This window comes from Galendromus occidentalis, unplaced genomic scaffold, assembly GCF_000255335.2.
Source record: "Galendromus occidentalis unplaced genomic scaffold, Mocc_1.1 scf7180000076381, whole genome shotgun sequence".
NCBI lineage: Eukaryota > Metazoa > Arthropoda > Arachnida > Mesostigmata > Phytoseiidae > Galendromus > Galendromus occidentalis.
Genome location: NW_003804370.1, coordinates 972666 through 997468, shown reverse-complemented (window position 1 = coordinate 997468; position 24803 = coordinate 972666). Strand labels below are relative to the sequence as shown.

At 51.9% G+C, this 24803-nt stretch overlaps 1 protein-coding gene across 1 annotated transcript; it reads right to left on the bottom strand.

The window, feature by feature from the left end:
- Positions 1-385: 385 nt before the first annotated feature.
- On the bottom strand, positions 386-22737 carry LOC100906975 (adenylate cyclase type 5). Its single transcript, XM_029113179.1, has 23 exons — positions 22727-22737; positions 20696-20873; positions 18714-18832; positions 18249-18414; positions 17202-17351; positions 16534-16655; positions 16126-16268; positions 15539-15635; positions 15284-15442; positions 13608-13816; positions 12675-12835; positions 12439-12575; positions 12066-12147; positions 11783-11920; positions 11502-11666; positions 9362-9499; positions 9117-9238; positions 8714-8855; positions 6974-7120; positions 6047-6255; positions 5526-5655; positions 5039-5164; positions 386-430 (listed from the first exon to the last, which is right to left on the bottom strand). Exons 2-23 carry the CDS (start codon positions 20825-20827, stop codon positions 386-388), a joined length of 3039 nt encoding a protein of 1012 aa, XP_028969012.1. The 5' UTR covers positions 20828-20873; positions 22727-22737.
- Positions 22738-24803: the final 2066 nt, after the last annotated feature.

Genomic DNA, 24803 nt, shown 5'->3' with positions numbered 1-24803 from the left:
ACCTCGGAAGGCAGAAAGCACAAGCCTGGGGAGCCTTCGCGCCCTTCGGAGCAGCGTTTGATCCTTCGTCGCCCTCTACCCCGGCCATTTTCAGGAGCTGTGATGTAACCGTCGCGTCGTCCGATCGCAGCCAGAGGCAGCATTCGAGTTTCGCCGCCCCTTGTTCTGACCGGGGAGTCGGATCATGATATGCGCCCACTAGAAGTATCAACATCTCTGCGCATTTCTCTCTCATGATTATTGTTCCACCGTTTTCACTTGATCGACACCTTCTCATGTCGACTCCATCAGCGATCTGAGGGAGTTTGAACCTCGGGAGTGCTGCTCCTCGGGAGAAACGCCTGAGGCAGAGCCCACCACCACCCCCTCCCCAGCCGTCTGTAGGCTAAGACGTCCTGAATGTCGGAAAAATGCGATTCGATGCCGACCCCTGGACCCCCTGGGAAGGCTATTGCCCGAGACAGTGCGCGATTCGGAAGATATTTGTACACTGTCATGCCCATGTTTGTATGTATGCTCCAAAAATTCATACCTTCCTGCTCAGGAATCTAATCCCCGATGGAATCTCCATCTTGAGCGGAAACCAACTTTCCGCTAAAAGAGAGTGATAGAGCAGAGGAATCTCGCCCACAGTTCGCAGCCCGAGCAATCGGCGGTCGATGAGCTACCCCTTACTTCTCCCCCTGGCTACGAGACTTGTCGTTGATCCTCGTAACGTGGAATGGCGAGACGAGCGTGCGGGCGAGCTATCATGATTCCGGGCTTCTCAAGGAGCGATGAGAAAGAGCTTTATCTATGCTCAGAGTCGACCGGGGAACATCAATTCCTGCAGTCCCCTTCCTGTGAGTTTGGAAAAACTTCTTCAAGAAGCTGAGATGATCTTCAGATCTCTCTCCAAAGCCAGGGAACGCGCCTGATAGAGCTCTTCCCTTGATTTCTCCACTATTCAGAGGAGTCCCGTTCCTCGGTCGTATCAAAGACTCGCAAACTGTTTGAGCATGCGGCAGAATTCATCTTCTACAATTCCAGCCGCCTCGGAAGAACAGCTTAGCATCCCAGGATCAGTTTCGCCCAGAAAGAAAAATGATCCCTAGAATTCCCCGAGGGCCATATGATCGTGATCAATTCCTGCAATTTATGGGTCGGTACGGGACGAGGGGGAAAGCTCCCGTACATTTCTGACATATGGAGCCGTCGAAAAACTCGGAGAAATGGGCATCGGCCCACCCTCTGGATGTCGGCGTGTACGGGATGGATTTCGTCTCCTCTGTGAGAAAAGCTCTGATTCAGTAGGGCCCGCAGATTGTCCTCGATGTGTCAGTCGGGGAAGAAGAGGTCATTTCGTCGAACGGAAAGAATTCTACTTGATGCGATTTTTTTCTTTAAAGGATCGAGAGGAGGGAAAATCCGAATGCAGCGTCGGAAACAGCTGTCTGGCGCAGTCTGTGATTTCCGGGAGAGTCGGAGTGACGGAAAGCCTCTTAGAATCACTCGCTCCGAGATCTGCTTGCGTCGGGAGCGGTTCTCTGAGGCTGATCTGAGCGGAGACTTCATTACTTCCATTTCGTTGCAAAATTGAGTCTTGTCAGTCCATGATCACATTCGCCGCATCTGTGAGAGCCCCCTCCGAGGTGGAGCTTCTCGTATCTTTGCTTCAGCCATCAAGACGGAATGTGGGCAGAGATCCTATACCCTATGCGAGCGAGCAAATGCTCTCTAATACTCTCTTAATATCGATCAGAGTCAGAGAGACTGGCGGAGATGAGACCGGTGCACTCGAGCGATGGTCGGCCTAACATGCATTCACTTTCCGCCAAAGAAAATCGGGGAACACTCGGCAGTAATTAGGTTTGCGGTCCGGTCTTGTATCTGGATGCGGAATGCACGGAGCCAAAGGCGTTGTTGCTGCCGAGGAATCGCCAAGTGCACTCATCAGCCCGAGCGGACGGTTTCGTGTAAGTGTGCGGCGAGTGGATAGCCAGTTTACAAACCGGATCCGAGCAGATATCCGCGGAAAACGTGCCTTCTTCCAGAGCCCGATCCACTCGACTGACGGCGGCGCAGTCGCTTATCAGTGCAGACTTTTGCTGCTGACCTCATCTCGAACGAAGTGTCTCCCGAGTCGGCCTTCGACAGCCCCTCTATCTCGCTCTTGTTCGGGATATTTCTGTGGAACTTCGCGGAGCTTTCATTTGGAGCGGACTTGAACCGCGACTGATGCGTCTCGTATTCTTCCTGGTGTCTAGCGCGTCTTGTGCGCTCAATTATTTTGCTTGAAAGTCGGGGCATCGGATGATACAGAAGAGACGTCCAACAACAAGGTAGGTACAATGGGAAACGAGGTTTTGTTCCTGTAGGAGCAGTAATATTCTTAGTCGGAACTGAGCAGAAGCTAGGTTCGATGGGCCCCTCGGTCTCTGTGTATGAAGTGCCAGCGGCCACTGCGTAGAAGTCACCGAGATCAACGTTCGACCACCGTTGTCGACCACCGTAATAGATCCTTTGAGACTCAAAGCAAATATCAACAAAAGACAGGACCTCTCTGCTATTACGTTTACTCGGTCGCAAAGTCGAACGACGAGGACGGAAAGCAAAGGACGACACCGAAGGAGAGCCTAGGCTTTCCGTAATGGCTTCCATCGAGGCCTATTAGGCCCAGAGGTTCTTCAGAAACTATTTAGACGACCCACTTTTCGGCTGAAGGTCGAACCCACAAAACAAAAGGTCTAACTGGGAGGAATCCTGGTTTGAGGAGCCGCGGTCGAGAGCGAAACAGAATGATCCGATATTTCAGGCAGGAACTCTTGGACGCCGAGAGTCTCAAATTTGGTGAGAATGTGGAATGTTCTGACAACGAGTCTCTAGGTGCTCTCTTCTCGAAACATTTATTCATCACGCCATGACGGCTCGCAGACATCGGCAAACCTTGTTGTCGGTCCTTGTTGTTGACTAGCTAACAATCGCAGCATCTTCTGATAGAGGTTATGAGGGTTCGCAAGTGCCTTCCAAAGTCGACTTGCACGTGGCCCGGCCGGTTTCCCATTCGAAAAAATTCACACATTCAGATTCCGGGCTCTTGGTCGACGACGGTATTTCTTACGATCACACATCTGCCGTGGGAAGCTCGTTTTACACAATAATTACATTCACATTCCGCGATTCTCTGACGAATGCGACGCACGGCATCTATATAGCCGGAGTTCGACCGCCCCAAAGGTGGACCGAAGCAACGGACCCCAAGTGAGAGTGTCTAATAATTCCTTTATCTCAAGCGTCATGATCCCAGTTTTAAACCATTCCAACCGTCGATCAAAACATTTTAAGCTGTCGCAAGTTCTCGGAACATAGGTAGGGGCAGTTTTCATCATCGTTCTCGCGCCCGAGAATCCATCCAAAAAACGAAAAGGCTTCGTGAGGCTACACCCACGAAGGTCGTTTAAAAGATGTAGGAAATACGTGAATATCATGCGTAAATATATCCCTCGAGATGCCGATTGCAGTAATGCGATTTTTGAGGAGAAGTTGGGGTGGATAACTAATCCGCAGGAGAATTAATAGAACGTCGACTCAACGAAATATCGAGTCGACATGCACCATAGCGGTCGAGGGTGCTGATAATAATACTTCCAGAAGTCGAATCGATGATGTCGAATTCCTCCGAAAGGTCGACCAGTCGCATTAACACATTGAGGCTCCATATTTCGGAACATGGGCTACGCTCGTTTCGAGAACGACATATCTTCTAAATAATTCATCGGCTGGGGCGAGAGTCGCGCATGAACACGAGATGCTCGAATGTCGGAGGTGATTAGCATCCGTGGCCGCTTCGTCATCTCTTCGTCAGGTAAAGCTAGTTCACATGTAATTGGCATCACATTTTGGTTGTTGTCTCTCAACGTGGATGTTTTGGCCGTGTGCCCCGGGGGAAGTTCGCTCAACTCCCTACTAGACCTCGTAAGTTTTCGAGGTTACTCGAACTTACTCCTTCCATTCGATCAACAATACAACCATTTCGTTTCCATAAACTCTCATACTGATCTCATGAATTCCATCAACATACATCTTATGAATTGTCTCTACAATCCCTTCATCCTCGTCAACTCCCCACTGGCTCTATCGATCTGTTTGGGAATAGCTGCTCCTTGACTTGGCCAGAGGGGATAATATAACATACTCACTCAGATGCGATCTGCGTTGCGCAGAACATCGTATCCTCCGAGAGTCGGGTCCTATAGCTAATAGACGTTGTTACCGGAGGAAATTTCTTTTTGGCTGGAGAAAGTCCGGAAACTCATCACCGCGAGGTGACCGGCGATAGACCCAATAGAACCACGTGAACGACGTCCCTGCCCTCTAGCTAGGAACTAGCCCCCGATGGGGGAAGTTTCGTTTTTCGAAAATTCCGAATATTTATCGGGAGGGGTTCCCCCTCCAGTGTGGGAAACTCGAGCTGCCGACCGGAGTTCGAAGACATTACCGATCTCAGAGCTGTCTGAAGGGAACGCGGGAATGCAACGGAGGGCGGTTTCGATAATACACCGATTCCTCCGCGAGGCGTCTAGACATCTCTCGCATTGTGAGACAAACGTCGCAGTGCATGTTCACAACGAACGGAAAGTGCCTCCAATGTGTCTGCCCGTAGAAAAAACTCCTATCTATGTTATGTAGATGTATAGATTACATGCTAATGAGACTGCACACAGAAAGTGCTTCGCACGCGCTCATCACGGTGCTGCTCCATCTCGATTGGACTCGTGGATCTTCGTGGATGATGACGCCGACCAAGTGCTCGTTCGGCCCGAGGCTGCGGTCGCTGGGTTCGGGACGACAAATTCGCAGCTGTTGCTGTCGTCGTAACCGTCGCGTCCCTCCCTCCTGATAGGTAACGGGAGCGAATGCAATTCGACGACATCGAGCTGTGGTCGTTTCTCTAACGCTGAAAGCTCGCTCACTGGCTCAAGGTTCACGGCTGACTTTTCGGGAGTTCGTAAGAATTGGTGGATTTCTTCGAGTGATTGTACTGTCTTTTCCTTCTCGCGCTGTCGTTCTTCCCTCCGAGCAGGAAATAGGTCACCATTTCGCCTTTGCCCTTCACTTTGATCGGTCCTCTGCATTCGAGCGGATAGCCCAGAGGTTCCAGCTGCCGGAAGACATCCTGAGTTACCTGCAATACGACACTCGCGATGTTTGGTTGTGGCAGCACGATGTTTCGCTCGCTTTCCCCGTGGAGTACGACGAGTAGTCCTCATTGGAACGGTGAACGCAGCCCGGACACGGTGGTCTCAGGGCGAGAAAATATACGACGCGAAGTCGAGTGTACGGCGGGAATTCCGCTCGCCCGCCCACTAAGACGAGTTCTCGATAAAGTGAGAGGCTTCGGTGTGAAAACCCAGCGTTCCCCGATTCCACGTCGAATGCGACTTGCGCCGCGGCGGGAAAAGCGTTCGAGCAATTCGATTTGCGAGCGGAACGGGGAAAAGCAGTTGGAGAGAGCCCGCTGCAGCGTATTATGCATAAATCCGTACCTGAATCTTGTCCGGCTCGCCGGTGGAATCCATGCGAGATGCCACGTTCACGGCGTTACCCCAGATGTCGTAATGAGGTTTTTTCGCTCCGATGACGCCGGCCACAACAGGTCCCACGTTAATGCCGATTCTGGAACGAGCGGGAAATGTCATAGGAGTTTCCGGCGGAGCTGTCGAACGCCCCAGAACCTTCACTGAGCGGATATATTCGTTTGTTTGCATAAAGGAGGTTCCGAGGCTCTGGGAAGAGGAAAATCGCGGGAATTGTGAGCGTTTCCGGAGTCCGGGTCATGAGTTTCCACAGGCGCTGTCGACATCCTGGAATTCCGCACCCCGGATCCTACGGCTATCAGCGAAATTCGCGCAAGATAATGGAAACTCAGGTCGAGCTTGCTTGTCTGGAACAGATCTATTGTTCCTCCTGGAATTTCCACGCTTTCCGCCGGGAACGCCCTTAGAGGACCGTTGGGGGACGGCTCCACGACTCCGTCGGTCGCTTCGGATCGTATTGATTCACTCACCGAATTTTGAAGTTGTTGAACGAATGTTCGTTGACATACTGGAGTTGTTTCCGCAGGGCGAGCGCGTATTCGGCAAGGGCGACGACGAACTCTTCTGGAGCTCGATCCTTCAGAGCTTTTTTTGACGGCAACAGACCAGCAGCTGCCATGTACGTATAACCAGTCGTTTTAATTTTCTCAATGCCTGAGAATCTTTCTTCGGATAACAGCTGGAGCGAGAGAATGGAGAGAGTCATCAAAAATGGGGTCCGCTACCACAAATCAAATTCCCCGAATCGTGGACTGTTCAAGCGAGGTTCCCCAGGACCATTGCTGCTCATCTCGAGAGACCGATGGATGTTTCGACTCCAGATGCTCGGGATCCCTGCTTGGGCATGCCGATTTCCGTCGAACGATGTTCGTAATGAATTGGGGAAATCAGACGTAATGAATTAAAATTAATCTATTTGATCGATTCCACACGGAACGAACCGATATCGCCGCGGCGAGAGAGACAACACTTTGAACCGGCCTTATCCGAGCTTAAATAAATATTCAACGGGGAACGCCACGAATTTCCACTTCATGGGACAGACGGTCGGCAGCTCGACCGTTTGTCCGCCGGATCGGTCATCGCAGCGGACGGCCAAACCCCGGTTAGCCCGCTCAACTCAGAGAAGATACTTAGTTAGCATATTCGACATTCTGGAATCCGTCCGGGCGTTTGTCTCTCCTGATTGTGGTCGCGAGGACTTGTTCTCTCAGCGGGGTGTTCGGAGCGAGACGGAATCGAATGATTGAATCGGGGCTTAGGATTCTATCGAGTGGCTGCTTGAGCGCGAGCCTTGTTCGAGCGGCTCGAGTGCGAGGCATTCCGCCAGGTAGAGACCCACCGACTGCTGCGACTATTCGATGGAAGCGCAAGATCTCTCAAAGTTCTGAACCTACCTCGTCGAAGTCGGCGATGATTTCATTGAGCAGCCTGAGACACTCGACTCCTTCGTTGTTACCTTCGAGCTCCACGTAAAACTCGCTGAAGTTTGGAATGGAGGCGAACATAATCGCGACGTTATCCAGTTGTTCATGATAGAGATCCTGTAGAGATAGAAACGAGTTCATGAGTCATTCGATGGTCCCGACACTCAATCCGTTTCATCTCTGCCTAAAATGAATGTTCTGAAGACCCGATACGATTTCGGATGTATATCTTATATATAGAACTCTGTGGCCCATTTATGAGGTCGATACAAAAGCCTCGCTCACAGGGAGACTTCCTCAAATAGGAGAACGCTGACCCCATTGTTGGGAAGGTCATTCCTGTTGTCCAGAGAGGCTCTGGGATGAAAACAAGACGACCCGATCGAAAAAAGCAAGGATAAATGAAACGAATGCAGTAGGCCCGACTGTTCTTCACGTCCCCTCCTTTTTTCTGTTCTACAACCCCCAAAAAACCCTCTCAAATTGTGTACAAGTAGCTCAATTAGATTTCGCTCCGTCAGACAGCCTGGACGGATGTATTGCGCCGTCAAATGTGAAGAAAAAGACGGAAATCAGCATCGAGAGCAGAAAATGACCCGTTCTCGACATTGTTTCTTTGTCCTACTTCTTCGTTCCCGGAATCCGAGCTTTTCCATTCTTTCACCCGTTGATCTTGTGTCTTCGGCAACATGGGCTGATGAGAAACTGACGAAGACCTGACCGATGTACTGCTTAGGAGAAAAGGGAGAAACCTCTTCGACCGGGCGACGTTTTCCGGGCGGGACCACAGCCGCTCGAGCCTGCCCGACGACCCTAGGTCTATTGAATACTCGCTACGAATGTGTGAGCAGACGTCGCTCCGCTGTCCTCGACCATCTGTACGTCGCTTGGCGGACAGTGCGAGTTCGCCAGCGTGAGGAACACGTAACATGCATTTACATAAACATCATCGGAGTCGCCTCTGCTTGGCACAACCTGTTCCCGAGCGACTTACGAAATGAAGAGCTGATCAGTCAAGGTGGACAGCAAGTGGGAGCGCTTTGTCATGATACAGGGACAGGCAACAACACGCCTATGAATAAGCTCGAGGCCTCTCAGAGGCAAAGACTGCCAAACCAAAATTCGAGAATGAATGGCTACAATTTCGCGAACTCGAAGGACTGGCATCTCCAAGGAGGTCTCGATCACGCCCGCGTCTGTCGCTGATACGTTCAAGGTCACCGCAGTCTGCGGAGCCATTGAGCGAGGAGTCGACGCCTACGCCTACTTCCAGCAGTGGCGGGAAGAAGGTTGTTTCCGAAGGCGCAGTGTGGCGAGTAAAAAAGGGCACGAATTCTTCGCTCTCGTGCCTTCTCCTCGGAATCTTCCTACGAGAACCTTAATCATTCTCGCGTGCAACGTACGCCAGCTTCATAATTAGTACCCTGTTTGGAAAGTGTACGCGTTCTCAGCGATGCCGGGCTTTTGACATGTTTGCTTTCAATGACACGTCTCAATTACGGGACGCGTCTCGTCAGAGAGTTTGCCGACGTCTTATTACTCAGGATCCGCCACTTTATCGGCGAGGATTGTGCCATGATGACTTTCGTTCTTCGCCAGTCTCCCATCAGGCAAGTCGGGCTACCTATTCGACTCGCCGACTGACTCGGAGGTTTTTTTATGGCCGACTCGCGATGCCAACTGGAAGTGTACCTACATGCGGGTACTCGCCTCATTCGAGTGTTCGCTGGACAGAAAGTATTCCGCTATGTGAACGGGCAGGATGTTGGACAGCAACTTTCGGTTGTAGGCTTGGAGATCGGCCATTTCGTTTTTTTCCTGGATCGCTTGGAGTTTCCATAGGAAATCTAGGCTGGAACGGTAGTACAAAAACTTCTGAGCGAGCCTTGGCGTCAATGGTTGAAACTGCGTAGCCGGTCCCCGCAGCGGATACATATTCAAACTTTTCACATTCTCATGGGCGGCACGAGTCGTCGGTTGACGATTTGGATTCAGTGCTAGAGCAAAGCGTAAAATGTGAGAGGAAGAATGTGACGGTGAGCTACCGAGAGACTTTCGGGGAGGGAACGGCGCTCGAGCAGAGCAGAGAAGAGAGGGTAATCAATCCACCTACCGAGAAGAGGCCTCGTTCTGGAATCCGTGCACAACGAGCACAATACCGTAGACGAGAAGGATGAGGACGACACAAAATTTGGCTAAGATAGGCGCGTAGTCGTTCGAACTGAGGAGCCAATACTGTGAACAAGGAACAGTGTTTCGGATTGTCCGGGGAGCGAATGATTCAACTTGTCACGCTCCCTGGAGTCCTCCCACGCCCGTCTCTGACGTCTCTACGCTCCAGGGAAATTTTTTCCTTACCTGGGGCTCCCATAACGAGAACGACAGGCCGACGAACATGGCCACAATCGAAATGAAAAAAATACTTTTTTGCACCGTCGAAAACACCAATGTGGACGCACAGGCCAACATCAGCAGGAGTACACAGAGGAGCTGTCTCTGGAAGGGAAATAAAAAAAAATCGAATATATTCTCGAAATTCCCATCTCGTGCCGGCGGAATCCAGGAATCCGATCGGTTATTTCCGATAGGGGGCCGTTTTAAGGAGTAATTAGGAAAAATGACCATCTGCCAAACTACAGAGGGTCAAAGCAGCGCGGACAGAGTCTCATCGGCGTCATTGGCGAGAGCGCGAAACTCCGAGTATTCGGGGTGTTATTCGCGCTTCGGGGGTGTTATTTGGGGTGTTCCGGGTCACGTTGGTCGAAGTCGTCGCTGACAGAGATGGCAACAGTCACCTATGTGCGTCACGCTAGGAGTTCCGCTTTTGGAGAGAGGTCGAATTCGCAAGAACGAGTCCTTGGCAAGATTTCGGCAGGTGTTCGTGAGGGTCAAAAGGAGAGCGCCGAGTTTGAACTTTTCGGACCATTAAGTCTACGAGATGTGTCGGCCAGGTAGGGCTTAACTTAAGCTCCGCGACGCCGAAGAGCAGGACAAAGACAGCCTGATGCTTGTTTCCACAGAATTCCCTACCCGTTCAGTCTGGAGAAGGTGTATGCATCGCATGCCAGAGCGTGTCTGAGGGAAAATCTGGAAAAGCTCCCTGAATCGAATCCAACTCATTGGGGACGTCCCGTCATCACTCTGGGTTGGACAATTACGACTTAAGTGCTCCCAGAAGGGTCTGGGGCAGGGAACGACCGCAGCCGTCTCGGGCGATGTGGGAGGAGGGAAAAACAAATCGGAGAATAAAGAGACACGGCTCTCAGCCTGTTTCTGCTGTTCATCTTAAGACTCAGTAGCTCAGGAAAAAGTTCCGATTTGCATCTAGAGGAGGCTCGAGAATAGTCGAACAGCTGGTGCTGCCGCGGCGGTGCTCGCAACCCGAGCCGCCCGTACCTCCCTGTCCCGACCCCCGGGCATCCCCGTTCTCCATTCGCACTTGAGTTCGGAGTGTCGCTCTTCGGATGTCGTTGGCGGAACCGGAGGTGGTTTTGGCGGCGGCGGCGGGGAGCGGAAAATCGAACATGCATCCCGTTGCTGCGGAAACTTGCTTGTCTGATGGCAAGCAGTTTTTCCCCCTGACGGAACAACTGTCCCTGTAGCATGAGTTCTTTTTACGTGGTGCCCACGGATAGCCGCATTCTCTCCCGAAGGTGTCTCTGAGCGTCGGTGACGACAACCGCTATTGGCTTACAACTCTCGCTGAGGGAATAACGATACGACAGTTGAAAGCAACGCACGACGGCAACGGCCCGACTCGCTCGTCATTTCAGTCGGCAATTACGGAGGCGTAACTGCGAATCGTACACGAAGATGTCGACGCCGACAACGACCACCGCAGGCTGGATGCAGGGCGACAAAAGGCGGCAAGGCCGGGCAGCCCCAATAGCGAGAGACGGGCCGCCGAGAGGAAATATGAGGTCAGACACGCGACAAGGACAACCATAACCCTGTAAGCCGAGCCGTGACCGTCCGACTTAGAATGAGATTTTTCCGCGTGCACGAAACTACAGACGAGGATTTGCCTCGGCTCGGACGACGACAGCACCACGACGCCGGGACGCTGAATGTCGGCGGGAAGAAAAGAAACTCGCTCGGATTAACAGCGGACGCTTGCAGCCGGGCTCTTTTTTTTTTCTTTGTACGAATCTCGAGTTTCTCCAGAGAGTTTATCATTTCGCGAGTCGAGTGTCCTGCGATCCGCGTACATCTGCCGAGTAACGAGCCGAATCGCGATGCGGACAGAACGAATTTCTTGGTCGGTTTTGCGGTCCGCCCACGCTTATGTCCGGCGCCCGCTCTCCGCGAAACGTGATCTCTTAATTTGATTGCCGCACAGAAAATGAATCCGAGCAGAACAGGCGACCTGGGTTCTCGTTTCGCATCGGGTTACGATCCGGCTCGTCGACATGAACCGAGGAGGTTCTAGCTCACAGCGACGACCCCGACGACTGACCGTTTCCCCGTCGCGTCGTGGGAGTTCAGCAGTGAAACCTACCTCCGGGATGTTGATGCTGAAGATTGGAACGCAGAGCTCGGAATCCTGCTCTTGGAATTCTTCTAAGGACACGCTCCCCGTGGTTTCCGACAGAAGCGAGCTGTTGTCGGCCATTATCACTTCCAAGGGGCAGTATACGAATTCTTGATTGATCTGGGGGCTCGCCTGGAATCGTACAGCGCAGTCGATAACATATTGACCCTAATGCCCATTCTTCTGTCGATCTTCTGTCGTATACCCATCCTTTGAGCGAAGGTGAGCCACATCGAGCTCTCACTCACCACCATCGTGATGTTACAAATATAGAGTATGACAAACGCGGTGGCGCAAACGATTTGTCCGTTTCTCCGCGTCGCTTTCAGTAGTTTATTGAGGAACTGACTCGGTTGCCCCACGGTGTTGCTCGGCGATTGAGTCTTCTGCGGAGAGGAGAAAGCTCTCATTCGATGCGTCGTGGCTCGCCTCGCAACTCCGATCATATTCCATGAACTACCTAGACACCACTTCCGCGAGGGAAGCTGCCAAATGAGAGAGAATCATCCATGAAAGTGAGTTTTCTCTCACCATCAACTGTAACGATGCGGCTGTGATCATGACCATCAACAAGGCAATGCAAGTAAAGACTGTGGCCGATTTCCATGTCGGGCTGTTGAAGAACGTTCGAATTGAATAACAAAATAAGTGCGAAATTCATGAGATTCTGGGGAAAGCGAAAGATTGGGAGCCATCCGCGAGAGCGAGACGGCCGTTTTCAATAATGCAGGGTTTGTTTTGAGTCCGAGAAGAAGAATCGAGTTAATGGCGCGGAAGAGGGATCTTGAGGGAGCAGCGGACGAGCGATTCCGCCTTCGGGAGGGACAAAGAGCTCTGGGACCGACGGGCATGATTTCTCATTCCGAATTCGTTTTCTCCGTCAGTCGTCGCGTGCACAACTCACATATCGAAGAGCAGGGCTTGTGCAACGAAATTAACCACGAGACAGATCTGCGCCGACATCAGGTAAACGGCTAGCATGGGCTCGACCTGTTTCAGGAAGCGCTTCTCTAGGGTTCTGTCGAGGAATTCCAGAGTGACCTGCAGAGTGTAACACAATCAAAGTTCGTTAAGCTTCTCTCGATCGAGAAGAAGCAGGAAGGCTCCCTCAATGCTCCGCAAGATCCATGGTTTGTTCACCTTGTTGCAGTGTACGGTGCGCAGTTGTTCGATGCTATGCGCCTCGATGGCTCGACTCAAGTAGTCGTTCACCTCATCGTGTGAGTTCTTCTTCATTTCGAAGCCGCTTTTCTTCCACGATCGATTGTGGAATTTGTCTCCTCTATGTTGATTCGCCATACCTAGAGGGAACAACGTGGAGTTCTCAAAACCGGGCGCATTCGAAATCGGGTGCTCTACGGTACGCTTATTCTACGGTGAGGATTTTCGGGACCGGAGCAGAAGCCTTGTTCTCGTCAATAGTCCGTCGTCCTTCGAGAGAATTCACAAAGATCACGAAACCAGTCGATACTGATGACGTCATGGGACCCTTTGAGTCACTCGCGTGTCGGGAAGGACGACGCTGAATACCATCTCTGCTTCCCCCTGGGATCTCCTCCGCCATCCACGGCGAGGATTCCCCTCGAATAGCTCGGATGATTACAGTTTCAATTCAATTGAATTGAGATTACGCGCGGGAATCCACGTGATTCGAGGGTCTATTCTCAGCTGTTTGTTTCGACATTCCACAATGCGAAATTTTGCGGCTTCCCTGGCTGCAGCCAATAATTCGATCCGATCAGGCGAGTCCATTAGTCTAAATCCTGCATTGACTCGAAGACATGCTCCATCATAGATAATTTTCCCGCAACAAAAATTCGATTCCACTGTGTTCGGAGGCGAGCCGAAATGAAGCGGAGCTATTCGAATTTCGGGAGAGATTCCGCCTTTTTTCTTTGTTTTTCCGCTCGGGTTCAAATGATATTGCTGAATGATTTCGATCGTGCGTCGTTGAAGCTTTTGGGAATGAGAACGTCTGCAGACGAGACTTGAATTCGACTCGGGACAGCGTTCGGCTGATGCCGCCAAGAGGCTCTCCTGCCGCTGCGGCTGCTCCATGCCGGGAACACTTACCCATCATCCGGATCTCCTTCGACACAGAATGGAGTCCGCTCTGATGAGAGTCACTGGTTTGGGCGAGTCGTTTGGCATCGTTCGCCACAATCAGGAACGTTTGGATGTTGTTGTCCCGGAGATAATTGTGTCTTGAACCGCCGTCGCCGTCCTCCACTTCGTAGTCATCACCGAGACAATCCAGAGTCTCCTTAGTGATATGCACTCGCCTGCGTAGTGAAGGAATCCGTGAGCGTTTATTTGCCATGTGCTACAAAACTCGGCAGAAACACGTAGCCGGGATTAAAGATCGGCGAAATCCTTCAGTAAGAAGACACGTCGATTCCTCATTTGCCATGGTTGTCGTCGTCACTGGCTCCTGTTCCTCCCTATAAATAGACAATGGCAGAGCCATTGTCAAGTAATTAAGTCGGGCTCAAGCCCTCAGGACACGGCTTCACAACACTCTACTACTAAGCCGCCGGCCAGCCGACTGGAACCGCCTGATAGGCGTAGGGTACCGAGGGTGCTGAGTAGGGTAGAATTGAGCGCGGTAAGGGGCTGCATTGAGATCAAAATGAGAGGTCTACCCTGCACGACCATGTCGATCTTCGATTCGAGGCTCAAACTAACGAACCTGGCGGCAGATCAGACTTTCGGCGCGAGAGTAAACAGGACGGTTCGGGCCACGAGGACGTCTATGCACGGCGAGTTATCGCTGTCAAGCCGTGGGGTCTCGCTTGAACCGGAGAGCCTTCAACAAGTGGCCAGATGAGTTCCCGCGCGCAGGATGAAAATGTCAGCAACGTATGTTAATGAAGCTGTCACTTTCGAATCAGAAGCGCGCACCCGCAGCTCGGTCTTTCCAACGCCCACACCAAGCCAACCCCCTTGCTCGCTCTGCCGGTCAGGGCCGACTCGAACACCCTGGCAATTGGATCTACTCAACGACAGTTCAATCCACTGCGGGCCCGTTTAATTATAGAGCCAGTGGAAGAAAAAAAAACGACTGTGTCCCCCTGGACCGCAGCTGGTCTGCCGTCACCTCACGACTTTGGCTCCGGATGCCTACACGCGCGCGTACCCGCAGGACTCGCGGTGCAAAAATCCACCAACTGTCCGAACGCGGCTCGATTTGGGGCACTGTACGTTTTTAGGAACGTTCCCTCGGGAGCGAATATCGCATTTAGAGCTTAGAAGGCCCGGAGCAATGCGAATCGTGTTGTGAGAACGCGACGTTTCTCACAGAGGATTATTATTGCTAGCACGCAGAATTCGCGTGGAACGAGGAGAACTCCACAGCCGATCGCGGCACGGAGGGAAACCCTAACGAGGAGGCACTCCGTGGCGTTCACCCGCAAACACTGGCGTACTGTGCAAGAGGGTAGTAAAAAAAAACGGTAAGAACCCGTTCAGCTTCACAAACACAAGAGGCTCTCCACTTACCGAATTCATTGCCGCGCTAGCCGCCAAACTAAAGGTAATGCACTCGCAGGAAATTGAGACTACACCGCAGTGCGCTCATTCTCTTCTGTATGGTTCCCCTCGTGCCGAAGCAGAAGAGAGCCTTAAGCGTCGGTTTATGCCGGCGCCGGACCCGACACGCGAAAGAGAGTTCGGAAACCAGGACGCTTGTTACAACCAGACCCCACTGCCTCGATGTTACCGAATAGATGGATATTGCTCTATTAGCTTACCCTGGTATGCCGCCTGCTTCCATGTAGTTAGCTAGAGTGACATCGTTCGACCACACGTCAAACTGCCACTTCCTAAGGCCCAGCACTCCGCAATGAACTCTGCCCGTATGAATCCCTACCCGCATGTTCACATCAACTCCTGTCACATCCCGAACAAGCCTGAAAGGTTTGGCAACGAACGTGAATGGATTGAGTTCGGGCAATTTCAGCGAGCTGTCCCTCAGAATAAGTCAGACGAAGCGCTAATCTACTTACCCTATCGCTTCAATCATATCGAGTCCCATCTCGACGCAGCAGTGCGCGTGATCAGGTCTAGGGTCTGGAAGTCCGCATACGCAATAGTAACAGTCGCCTGCGGGTCGGAATAAAGAAAAGGGTTTGAACCTTTTGATCCGGTTTATCGATTCATAAGTCGTCGCTCTCGCATCGCCGAATGTAGTGCGTGAGCAGAGATCGTTGGAGAGCATCGCCCGTACTGATACTATCACAGACTTGTCAACGAGAATGACGTCTTCTTCCTCTTGCTCGTTGCTGCAACATGCTTTTTATACTTTACGGTCTCGCAAAGTTTATTGAGAGTGGTTGTGAGTTTCATGACCTTCATGAGCTTTCTCAGCTCTGCGTTCCGACTGTTCTATTGCTTGTGAATAGGTGAACGGGTCGAGCTCCCGTCAGATACCAAGTGGACAATTCGTATGGGAACAAGCCGAGCGATAGTATCCAGCAACAGAACGACGAGGACTGTAGTCGATGCTTTTGCTTCCGTGGGGGGAATTCTTACGCAGCTCTCCGCGGGATTCGTGCGAATCTTGATTCCCGTGGCCCCAGAATTGAAATCTCACCTAGGATCTTGATCCTCAAACAGTGGTTTTCAGCCGCGAGTCTGTCGAATCGGGCGAAAAGCTCATTCAGCATTTTGACAACTTCCTCCGCGGTGCACTGAGATGACAAAGAAGTGAAGCCGCAGATATCCGCGAAGAGAATGCTGGAAACACAACGCAATGCGATTTTCAGTTTGCCCACTCCGACCAAAACCTCCTTCTTTCACTCGCCGCTTGACTCCTCGCATCTATCCTCTTTTCTTATCATTTTCTACGACGCCATCCTTGCCGTTCGAGTTTTTACAGCCAGGCTCCCACTTCCTGCTGGTCTCGGGGCATCGGAGCAACAAATAGATGAGAGTCTGATTCGATCGGGGGTTTTTGTATCCGAATAGCAGAAAAGGGATATATCCCCAGGAGCATGCGCACCTGACATTGTTGTGTCTTTGAATGTAGATTTTGTGGAACATTGTGTCCTGTGGCTTATTGACAAAGTCGGCCTTCATCTCGAGCGCGACATGTCGGGGCAACACCGATAAAAGTAGTTGTTCCTGAAAGGGGAAGAAACGATCAGAGCACGCTACGGTTTCAGAGACGAAGTCACATTCCTCTCCTAGCAGAACCCCTCTCCGATCCGGTTGCTTTGCTGCGCAGCCGAAATCTACTTGCAGGAATCGGCCTTCGGGTTGATGGCGCACTCTTGTTTTGGCAGGATGCAGTGTAAGGATGCAGTGAGGAGAAGATTTACTCGAAATTGCTTCTTTTCCTCTCTCCCTCTCATGTTCGAGTGTTATAGATCCGCTTGGGACACGAGATACAGTTGCCGCCATTCACTGGGTGTAGAGAGCGGCAGAATAAGCGTCGGATCAATTCGCCATAGAAGGAAACAGGTCGCCGCCCGAGGTTTGAAGATTCGATTCTGATTTTCCAAGATGCAAGGTACAACCACTTTCGGGACATCTCTGGGTACGAAAGAGCTTCTGTCGCAGCAAAGCCCCGTCTGAGCCGGATCCGGAGGCTAACGCGGCGTCAAGGTAATCTCCGGGAACAACACTCTCGAAAACGGATGGAAAAGAGATGGGAAAGCGGACACAAACCTGTTTCTGGTTCTCGCGCTGAATATTCAATCTGGCTTTTATGCAGCCTCGGGTTTCGATGAAAGCTTGCCGTTGCGACTTCTTCGACGGGTAGTGAGAGAAAGCTGCGATTCCGTTGGCTCCCAGTAGCATCAGCATATCGAAAATCATCTGCGCCGAATAATTATCGGAAACAGCCACCATTAGACATTGGAGTCTCGGAGGATATTAGGCAGAGCGGATATAAAATCGATGATCGCGGAAACCGTGGCGGCGTCAACGACAATAGCAGCAACAGAAGCTATCGGTGAGCATGCGACGCCTCGCTTGGAACAAAGTGGAGACTTCGCGAGCAGCAACAGATTCCGACCGATGAACAGAAAGACGGGAGGAACGTATGACCGAACAAGCGATCGCAAATTAAAGGATAGCAGCGACACTGAAGTAGAGCCAGCGAAGCAGAAGAAAAGAAAACTCGAAAACAATCGCAACCAGATGCGGCTGAAACCCTAATTCCTCGGCCGAAATTGTTGGTGGCGGAGAAGTTTCCAAGCTAAACCGAGCAAAAATCATTTATATGCATGTGCCAGAACCACAACGGGCTTTCGTCGAAGTTCAGCGAGGAACTTCTAATAGACGATTAGACCAGCTGACCAGCTCGAAGTTCTATGGAACAGAATTTCAAGTCTTCCTCGTATTCATGAAAGTTTGCCATGAATTCCGAGTGTCGATGTCTCGACTCAATCTTCCTTCGGAGGACTTCATTTCTGTTTCTACAGCTTTAGCGAAGAGCTCACTCCTCGATGGGGATCGGAGAATTCCCGAGAAACGCGCCACAAACAAAATGCCGCAAACGACATAAGCATCAGCACGAGTCTGCCGGGGATTTCCTGTGGAACTCATGGTCGAGGAGTTTCTAGAGAGCGCGACTCTAACATATGGGCAGAGCGCGGCACATGGACGAAAGGACCTTTGTGAATAAATGAGAGAAACCGGTGAGCTTGCCAACGCGGTCATGCTTACGACACACAGCGCGGTACGGTGGCGATTCTGCTCCCACAGGTCTACCTTCGCCTTGTCGGAGGTTGTGGCTCTCTCGAACGTGAGGTATTCACAGCCGATGTAAGACAAGAGTATAGCTGCTCCAGTCAATGAACAGGTTAACAATCGTACTGGCACGAGAGTGTACGCTTTGTAAATAAGAAGCATACAAAGCCACAGCCCAGAGTACAATCTGCAACAGAAACGTGAGATAGTTGAGACAAGCCGTAAAACTATGAAGACTAGCTCCGAGATCACCCACGATCCTGATGTGGGAAGATCAAAAAAAGGGAGAACCTAAGCCCGGCCCAGTGCTGGGAGTAAAACTCCCAGATGTGACCTGACCTTTGATTAGTGCGTCTCTCTGATCCATCTCCTAAGGTTTGTGATGTTGATGATGAGGATGAAAAAGGCGATGAGGGTGACGACGTCGCTGCTGATGATGATGAAGTTGGCAATGGTGACGACGACGTCGACGCCGAGGATGATGACGCCGACGACAATAACGGCGACGAAGACCCCAAATCCGCAGCAAGTACAGCGGCCAGGCCTATGAAACTGACCAGAATCACGTAGTTGCTGATCACGAGCTGCGTTTGTCGGAAAAATGACTGCAATAAATCCAAAGGCATCGAATTACGCTCCGAATGGGTCCGAATAGGCTCGTTGTCCTGGAAAACTCTCTAGCGGGGAAACTCTCTTCAAGGGTGGCGAGTGCATCCGCTCGAACGCAAACCCGGCTCATGCGGCGAATGTGACAGCCGTTTTTATCGAAGCGGAAAGATTCCCGAGCCCTGGTGCGGTTCAAGCTTCTTTCCCGCGCTCGCCGTCGGCGTCGACGACAATGGGACCTAATCTGGCGTATCGGATGATCGTGCTCCGATGAGGGACTTGAACCTTGCGAGGAGTTCCGGACTGGGACATGAGTCCCCCTCGATTCGTTGATTTATATGTACGTCTATTCTAATAGAGACTCTGGTTTAATCGAGCGGAAAGATATCTCGGACGCGGAATGTATAGGTAAATGCGCGGTCCGGAACACGGTCTCGCAGGTATCACTTGAAGTCGCTCGAGTGGTGAAGTAGGTTGAGCGTGAAGCACGCGAGACAATCAGGTTAATGAGGAAACGATCGAGTTAGTGGTGAAGGCTCCGGATCGGTCGAGCACGCCTCCGACCACTTCGGAAAACGGATTGTAGACGCTGCTCCAATCAGCATCAGCCGGTGGTGAATGATTAAACAAAGACTACTGTTGCCGCTAGGTCTCCTTGAAACAGCATGAGCTGGCGCTCGGACTGCTGAGCTGGAGAGGTCGCTCGCTCAGCGTCGGGGGCGCCAAAACCAGACGATGAAGGTCCTGCTCGGGCGGCCTCGAGGGGTAGGGGAGCTTAAGGAGATTCTCCAAATGAGGTTTTCTCGACAATCTTATTTGGTTTCGAAAAATTCGGAACTGGTTCACGATACGAGGTCCAGCGAACAGCTGTTTGTTTATTTCGGCAGAGAGTGCACTCTGAGCCTCCGCACAAACAACGGCAGCGGCCGACCAACGGAACGCTCGTATAAATCTGATTTTCGCGAGAAAAGGTCTCCAACGAGGCGATCGGAGACAACGAGAATTGCATCGAGCACGTTCAGTTGCGAGTCATCAAGGCCGAGAGTTGAAATGTTGTTCAGAGGCGATCAGGCCGGAAAGGAACGCTCTTACAGACGGGGGAGGACGGCAGGGGAGCGAAGCGTGGGAATCGGGTTGTTGTCGATTCGGGAACAGAAATCGAGCCGGCGGCCAGAGGGGAGACCTGTGGAACGGGGAAGGGGAGGGAAGCGTCTCCAGCCGAGCTATTCGTGGAGGGAGGTTAATTCTGGGAGAGGCTGAGACACTTCTCGGGGGATTGTGTGGAGGGATCGGGGCAAACCCGTGAGCGACCTGCAGAGCAGGTGGCTCGTAGTCAGCGTTCAACCGTTAGTCGTCGCTGCTACCGTCGGTGACTGTTTTAGTACGTACGAAGTTGGCAGATGCTCCCCGCACCGGCTTGTTAGCGGGAGTTTTGCAACATGGAGTTTTGCTTCTCGTTTAAATAAAGAACACGGGGTCGTTTTTTTCCGAAGGTAAACAATAATCACGCCCATAAAAAATTCGACACACCCACGGATACGCCGAGGAGACAATCACGTCGGCGAGCAGCCACATGTCCGCTTTGCGCTCGAGTGGCTCGCAGGTGAGTGGGGGAAGGGCCGGAAGGGGTGAGCCGACAGATAGACAGACTGACCGACCGTCGAGGTGTTGCTGTTTCGTTATCAGCGCGGAGCACCGCATAAAGCCCCGCTCACATACTCGCCGGAGCCGAAAGCCGCGGAACAAGGAGCATACATACGTACATAGATGCAAGCAAGCAAGCATACGTGCATGTTTAGGTATTCACACAAACACGGGTCAGCAGAAATGGCGGACGTGGCGAAAGTCATGAGCTGACTTACCTGTAGGCTGAGAAAGCAAATGACAAGGTAGATGGCACTCAGGCAGCTGAGAATGACTATGAACAAGATGGAAAAACGTTGGTAGACCGCGAGCTCGATGGCTAGAACGAGCAAGCAGATCACCGCCATCATCGCGGTGAGCGCCGAGGTACTCCGTTTGTTCAAGTGTAGGAAATATCTGCAATAGGAGAGCGTTCCTTCTCACAATATCTGCTCCGGTGGTAGAAGCGCGAAGGAGGGTTCCGCGCGTAAGTCTGTGCAAAAGAATCACTTCTGCCACGAATAGGCGTATGAACTCCGTCGAAGTATTTAGGGAAAAATTGGCGAGGGAATAACTTTCGAGAATAAATCACTTTATTTCCGCGGGAGGAACGAGTTCCACACTCCGGTGGAAGCTCGCAGCGTAGCTCCAATCATCAGGCAATGGACTCAAGGGCGAAAAACTGGGAAAATGAATCCAAGAAGATGCCGACAGAACAAGCGACTCTCACTCCCTCTTGCTGAGAGAACATGTTGGAAGCTTCCCCCGACAATAGCGCCGAGCTCATTAAGATACTTCCGGGAAAGTTATGTCTAGTGGCGTCGTGGGGATTTTGAATGGTGGTGGCCATTACGAAATCACTCAGAGCAATTCAAACTTTCTCCCTAAGCTCTCTGTCCAGAACTCTCCGAGGAAGGGAACAATTTTCTCCGCAGCGGAACACGCGGAACGCGACACAAGGTTTTCGCGATCGAGGAATCAACGACGACGTGCGACGTAAACGTCCCGCGCCCCGTATCCGGGAATCACACGGGGTGAAGTTCCGTCTCTGCGGTGGGACCTTCGCGAGAGGAAACGACGGCAGTCCGAGAGGGAAAATGTCCCGATCTGAACGTCTATGCCCAGATCGACTTGCGGGAAGAGTTATCATATCATCGAGTGGATCCATTCGAGTCAAGAAGACTCCATTCGAGAAGATTGACCTTACCCGTTCACCGGAAGGGATCATCAGAAGCAAGAAGGATCCATTCCGTCGAGAGCGGGAAAAACAATGGCTCGTTTCAGAACGTCCGCAAACGCCTCATTGCGGCCATCAACACCCGGCCAATGTCAAGTGGCCTCCTCAGACGACCCGGCCAGGCGGTGACCGAAATTCAGACACCGCGTCGATCAAACCGTGTCTACTACGTATCCGTATCGCAGGATCAATTACTCCGTAGCCGGGCGAGGTCGCTCTCCGGAATCGCAATTGAGCTGAACGACGGGAGGAACTGGCAAGGTCGCGCAACAGTTCAGTCAAAGAGCTGAGGTGAATGATACTCGGTTTCAAAGCAAATACTCTCACTCAGTCGAAGAGTAAACTTCCTGGCCCGCAGTCTGCGGGTTGGAATCTCTTGAGATTTCGAGTGGAGACGCTTCTCTGAGGGTCACGCTCCCGGTTCCGCTGTTTGTTTGCTGCTGTAACTCCCAGAGCCTCCGCGTCTTCGAATTCAAATCCGGGACGATCTCGATGCTTTCGGAGACGGGACTCGACTTCTCCGGATCTCGACGAGATAATCTAATTCTGATATCAGGATCCAACGCTGTAGCCTCGTGACTCGGTGATCAGCTACTCTCACAAGCGTTGGGCCCGCTCCTGACTCGCGGCTAATTATCGTGGTTGCGATCGGATCCAAGGAGCATGCGAGGGGCTGCCGGAACCTCCCAGGAGGGTCTCCGCGTCCCTCGTCCCTTCCGGAACGCGTGAGAACCGCAAAATTCCTGAATCCAGGCTCCACTTAGTCGAGCTCAAGTCCCCTCAACCTCCCCGGACTCCAGAATGAACCCGTGGCGCGCCAATATCAGGATCGGAGAAGTCGGGGGAATATTTTAATTTAATAAAACTGCTGATTCGAGCCCAGATCAGATTCCCTGATGGTCCATCGATGGAAGAGCTCACTACATTATCGGGATACAGCGTCCCGATGATGTTGTCGGAGGACCCCGTTTGAGAGAGCGAGGAAAGTCGCTCTCGTAAGCTCGATCCGTAGGGCCGGATCTACATCACTCACCGTTGGTACAGTGCGTCGCTCCTTCTCCGCATCCGTTGTCGAGCGTAGCAAGTGAGAAGCCCGCATGTGAAGTAGTCACACACTGAGCTCGGGTCGCATCCGCAGCGACGCCGGGTGGACGGATCCACGATGAACGTATGCTCCTCCATGATCCGAGCCCAGGGCTGCAATATGATGACGGGCGATTTTTTCTCACTCTCCCCACTCCCCTCCACGAGCCGAGACGGCCGGCTCGTGAATCAATTCATCTGAAAATTATAAGAACGATTGATTCACTGACTTCGCCGCGCATCGAGAAGGTGTGAGACCCGCCACGAGCTAGGTCTCCTCGGGGCAACACCTCAGTGTGTGTGTCTCTTGACACCACACCGAGCAAAATGGAGAATATCGATCTGTTCGCAAATTAAGGGTATTCTGATCCCTTGAACGAATGCGATACACGAGACATAGAGCAAATAACGACGATTTACTCGAACTAGAATCCTCTGACGATTTGAGCTCAGAGCCCCACGAACCCGGAGCGAAAACAGGCTAGACTACGATTCCATTGCCCTGGCGAGGTTAGGCCGATTCCATTGAATAATTCATGAAATATCTGAGCGATTTGGTGTATTACGAATCGAGCCCCCATGGGAGCCAATTTTTCCGAGGGAGAGTGGACTCCAATCGCCTGAAAGTGCTTGAAAAAAGCAACTTCGTTTCACAGAGCTCGGAGCGGATCAGGAGTCGGCTCTGAAGCCTCATAGAACCGAAGCTTGAGTTCCGCTCCGCTTACGAGAGTCCCAGTCCTTGCTTCAGAACAAGAGATTCGTTCTCCTGACGCCCTCGAACCGCTGTGAGTACTTATCGCCAGGTAAGTACCTTCGTGGATGGAGACGAGGCGGTGGGTGATACCGTCCCGAGGGAAAAATGAGAGAATCATGATTGGGCATGGCTCAAGGAGCCTGACAGCGTGAGGGGGAATGCTGAGAGAGACTGACTGAAGGTGCTCGAAACGTGTCATCGGATTTCCCGGGTGATTCTCGAGTTTTGAACATACTGGCAAGAGCGAGAAGGAACCATCATTGGCGACAACGCGGGGTTCAACACAAATCACAGAAGACTCAAACAAGTTCCGGGGACGAGTGGAACGCAGAGCGAAGCGAGTTTCAGGAAATAGGAAATCCGGGAGGGATTCGCGGCATGATTCAGTACGCCGCGGCGTAACCTCGGGCGGATAACGGTGTAACCTGACCATCATCCGCCTTCCGCACGTATGTGTCCTAGAACCATAACTGCTAGAACTCGGGCTTTTTGGGAAATCCTTAGGTGATTCTCGGCGCGACTGATCATTTGACCTAATGTTCTAGCAGACGCTTCACGAGCACGTTTCCCCCATCTGATAAGAGGCTCCGAGACGAGTTGGAGGTACGAAGTGTCGAGACTTGGCAGCTCAGAATAAATGTCTCCTTTTTTTCCCTGAGTTTCTCTCTCCGGAGTGGGGTCGCGGCTGCCATCGCTGGAGGCGACATACAAACACGAGACTGCTCGCAACCTTGTGCTCTGGGATTGAGAATCTGAAACCTCACGTCGGATCGAGTTGAGTTCTCAAAGTTGATGATCTTGTGAAGGTAAGCCGCTCCTCAGCAGCCCACGCATATGCCCGATCCAACTCCTAAAAAATTCTCGACGTCTCTTTGAGCTCTTTTCGGGAAATACTCAATCGGTTGGCTATAAATAACGCTCGTGAGATCATTACCGGAGCACCAAACGAAAAGGCCGTCGTCGAGGTCATCATCACCATCAGCATCATCGACGTGCTGAGTATCAACAAGAGCAGCCGTCGGCGACCGACGTTATTGTCCGTCGCTCAATCTCCAATCATACAGTCCAATCGTCGAATGGAAACACCGGTCCACCCGTTGACCATCGACTTTTCGAGTGCTGCCAATACCTGACAGCCGAAGAGGGTATAGGAGACGCCAGTCTCGGAGGAGAAAAGCAAATATTGACTCAGGGTCCGCAATACATCAAAAACGACGATTATTTCAACAATTTGCAGTGGAGCTCCGCGAAGGATCGGCAAAGGATTCCTCCG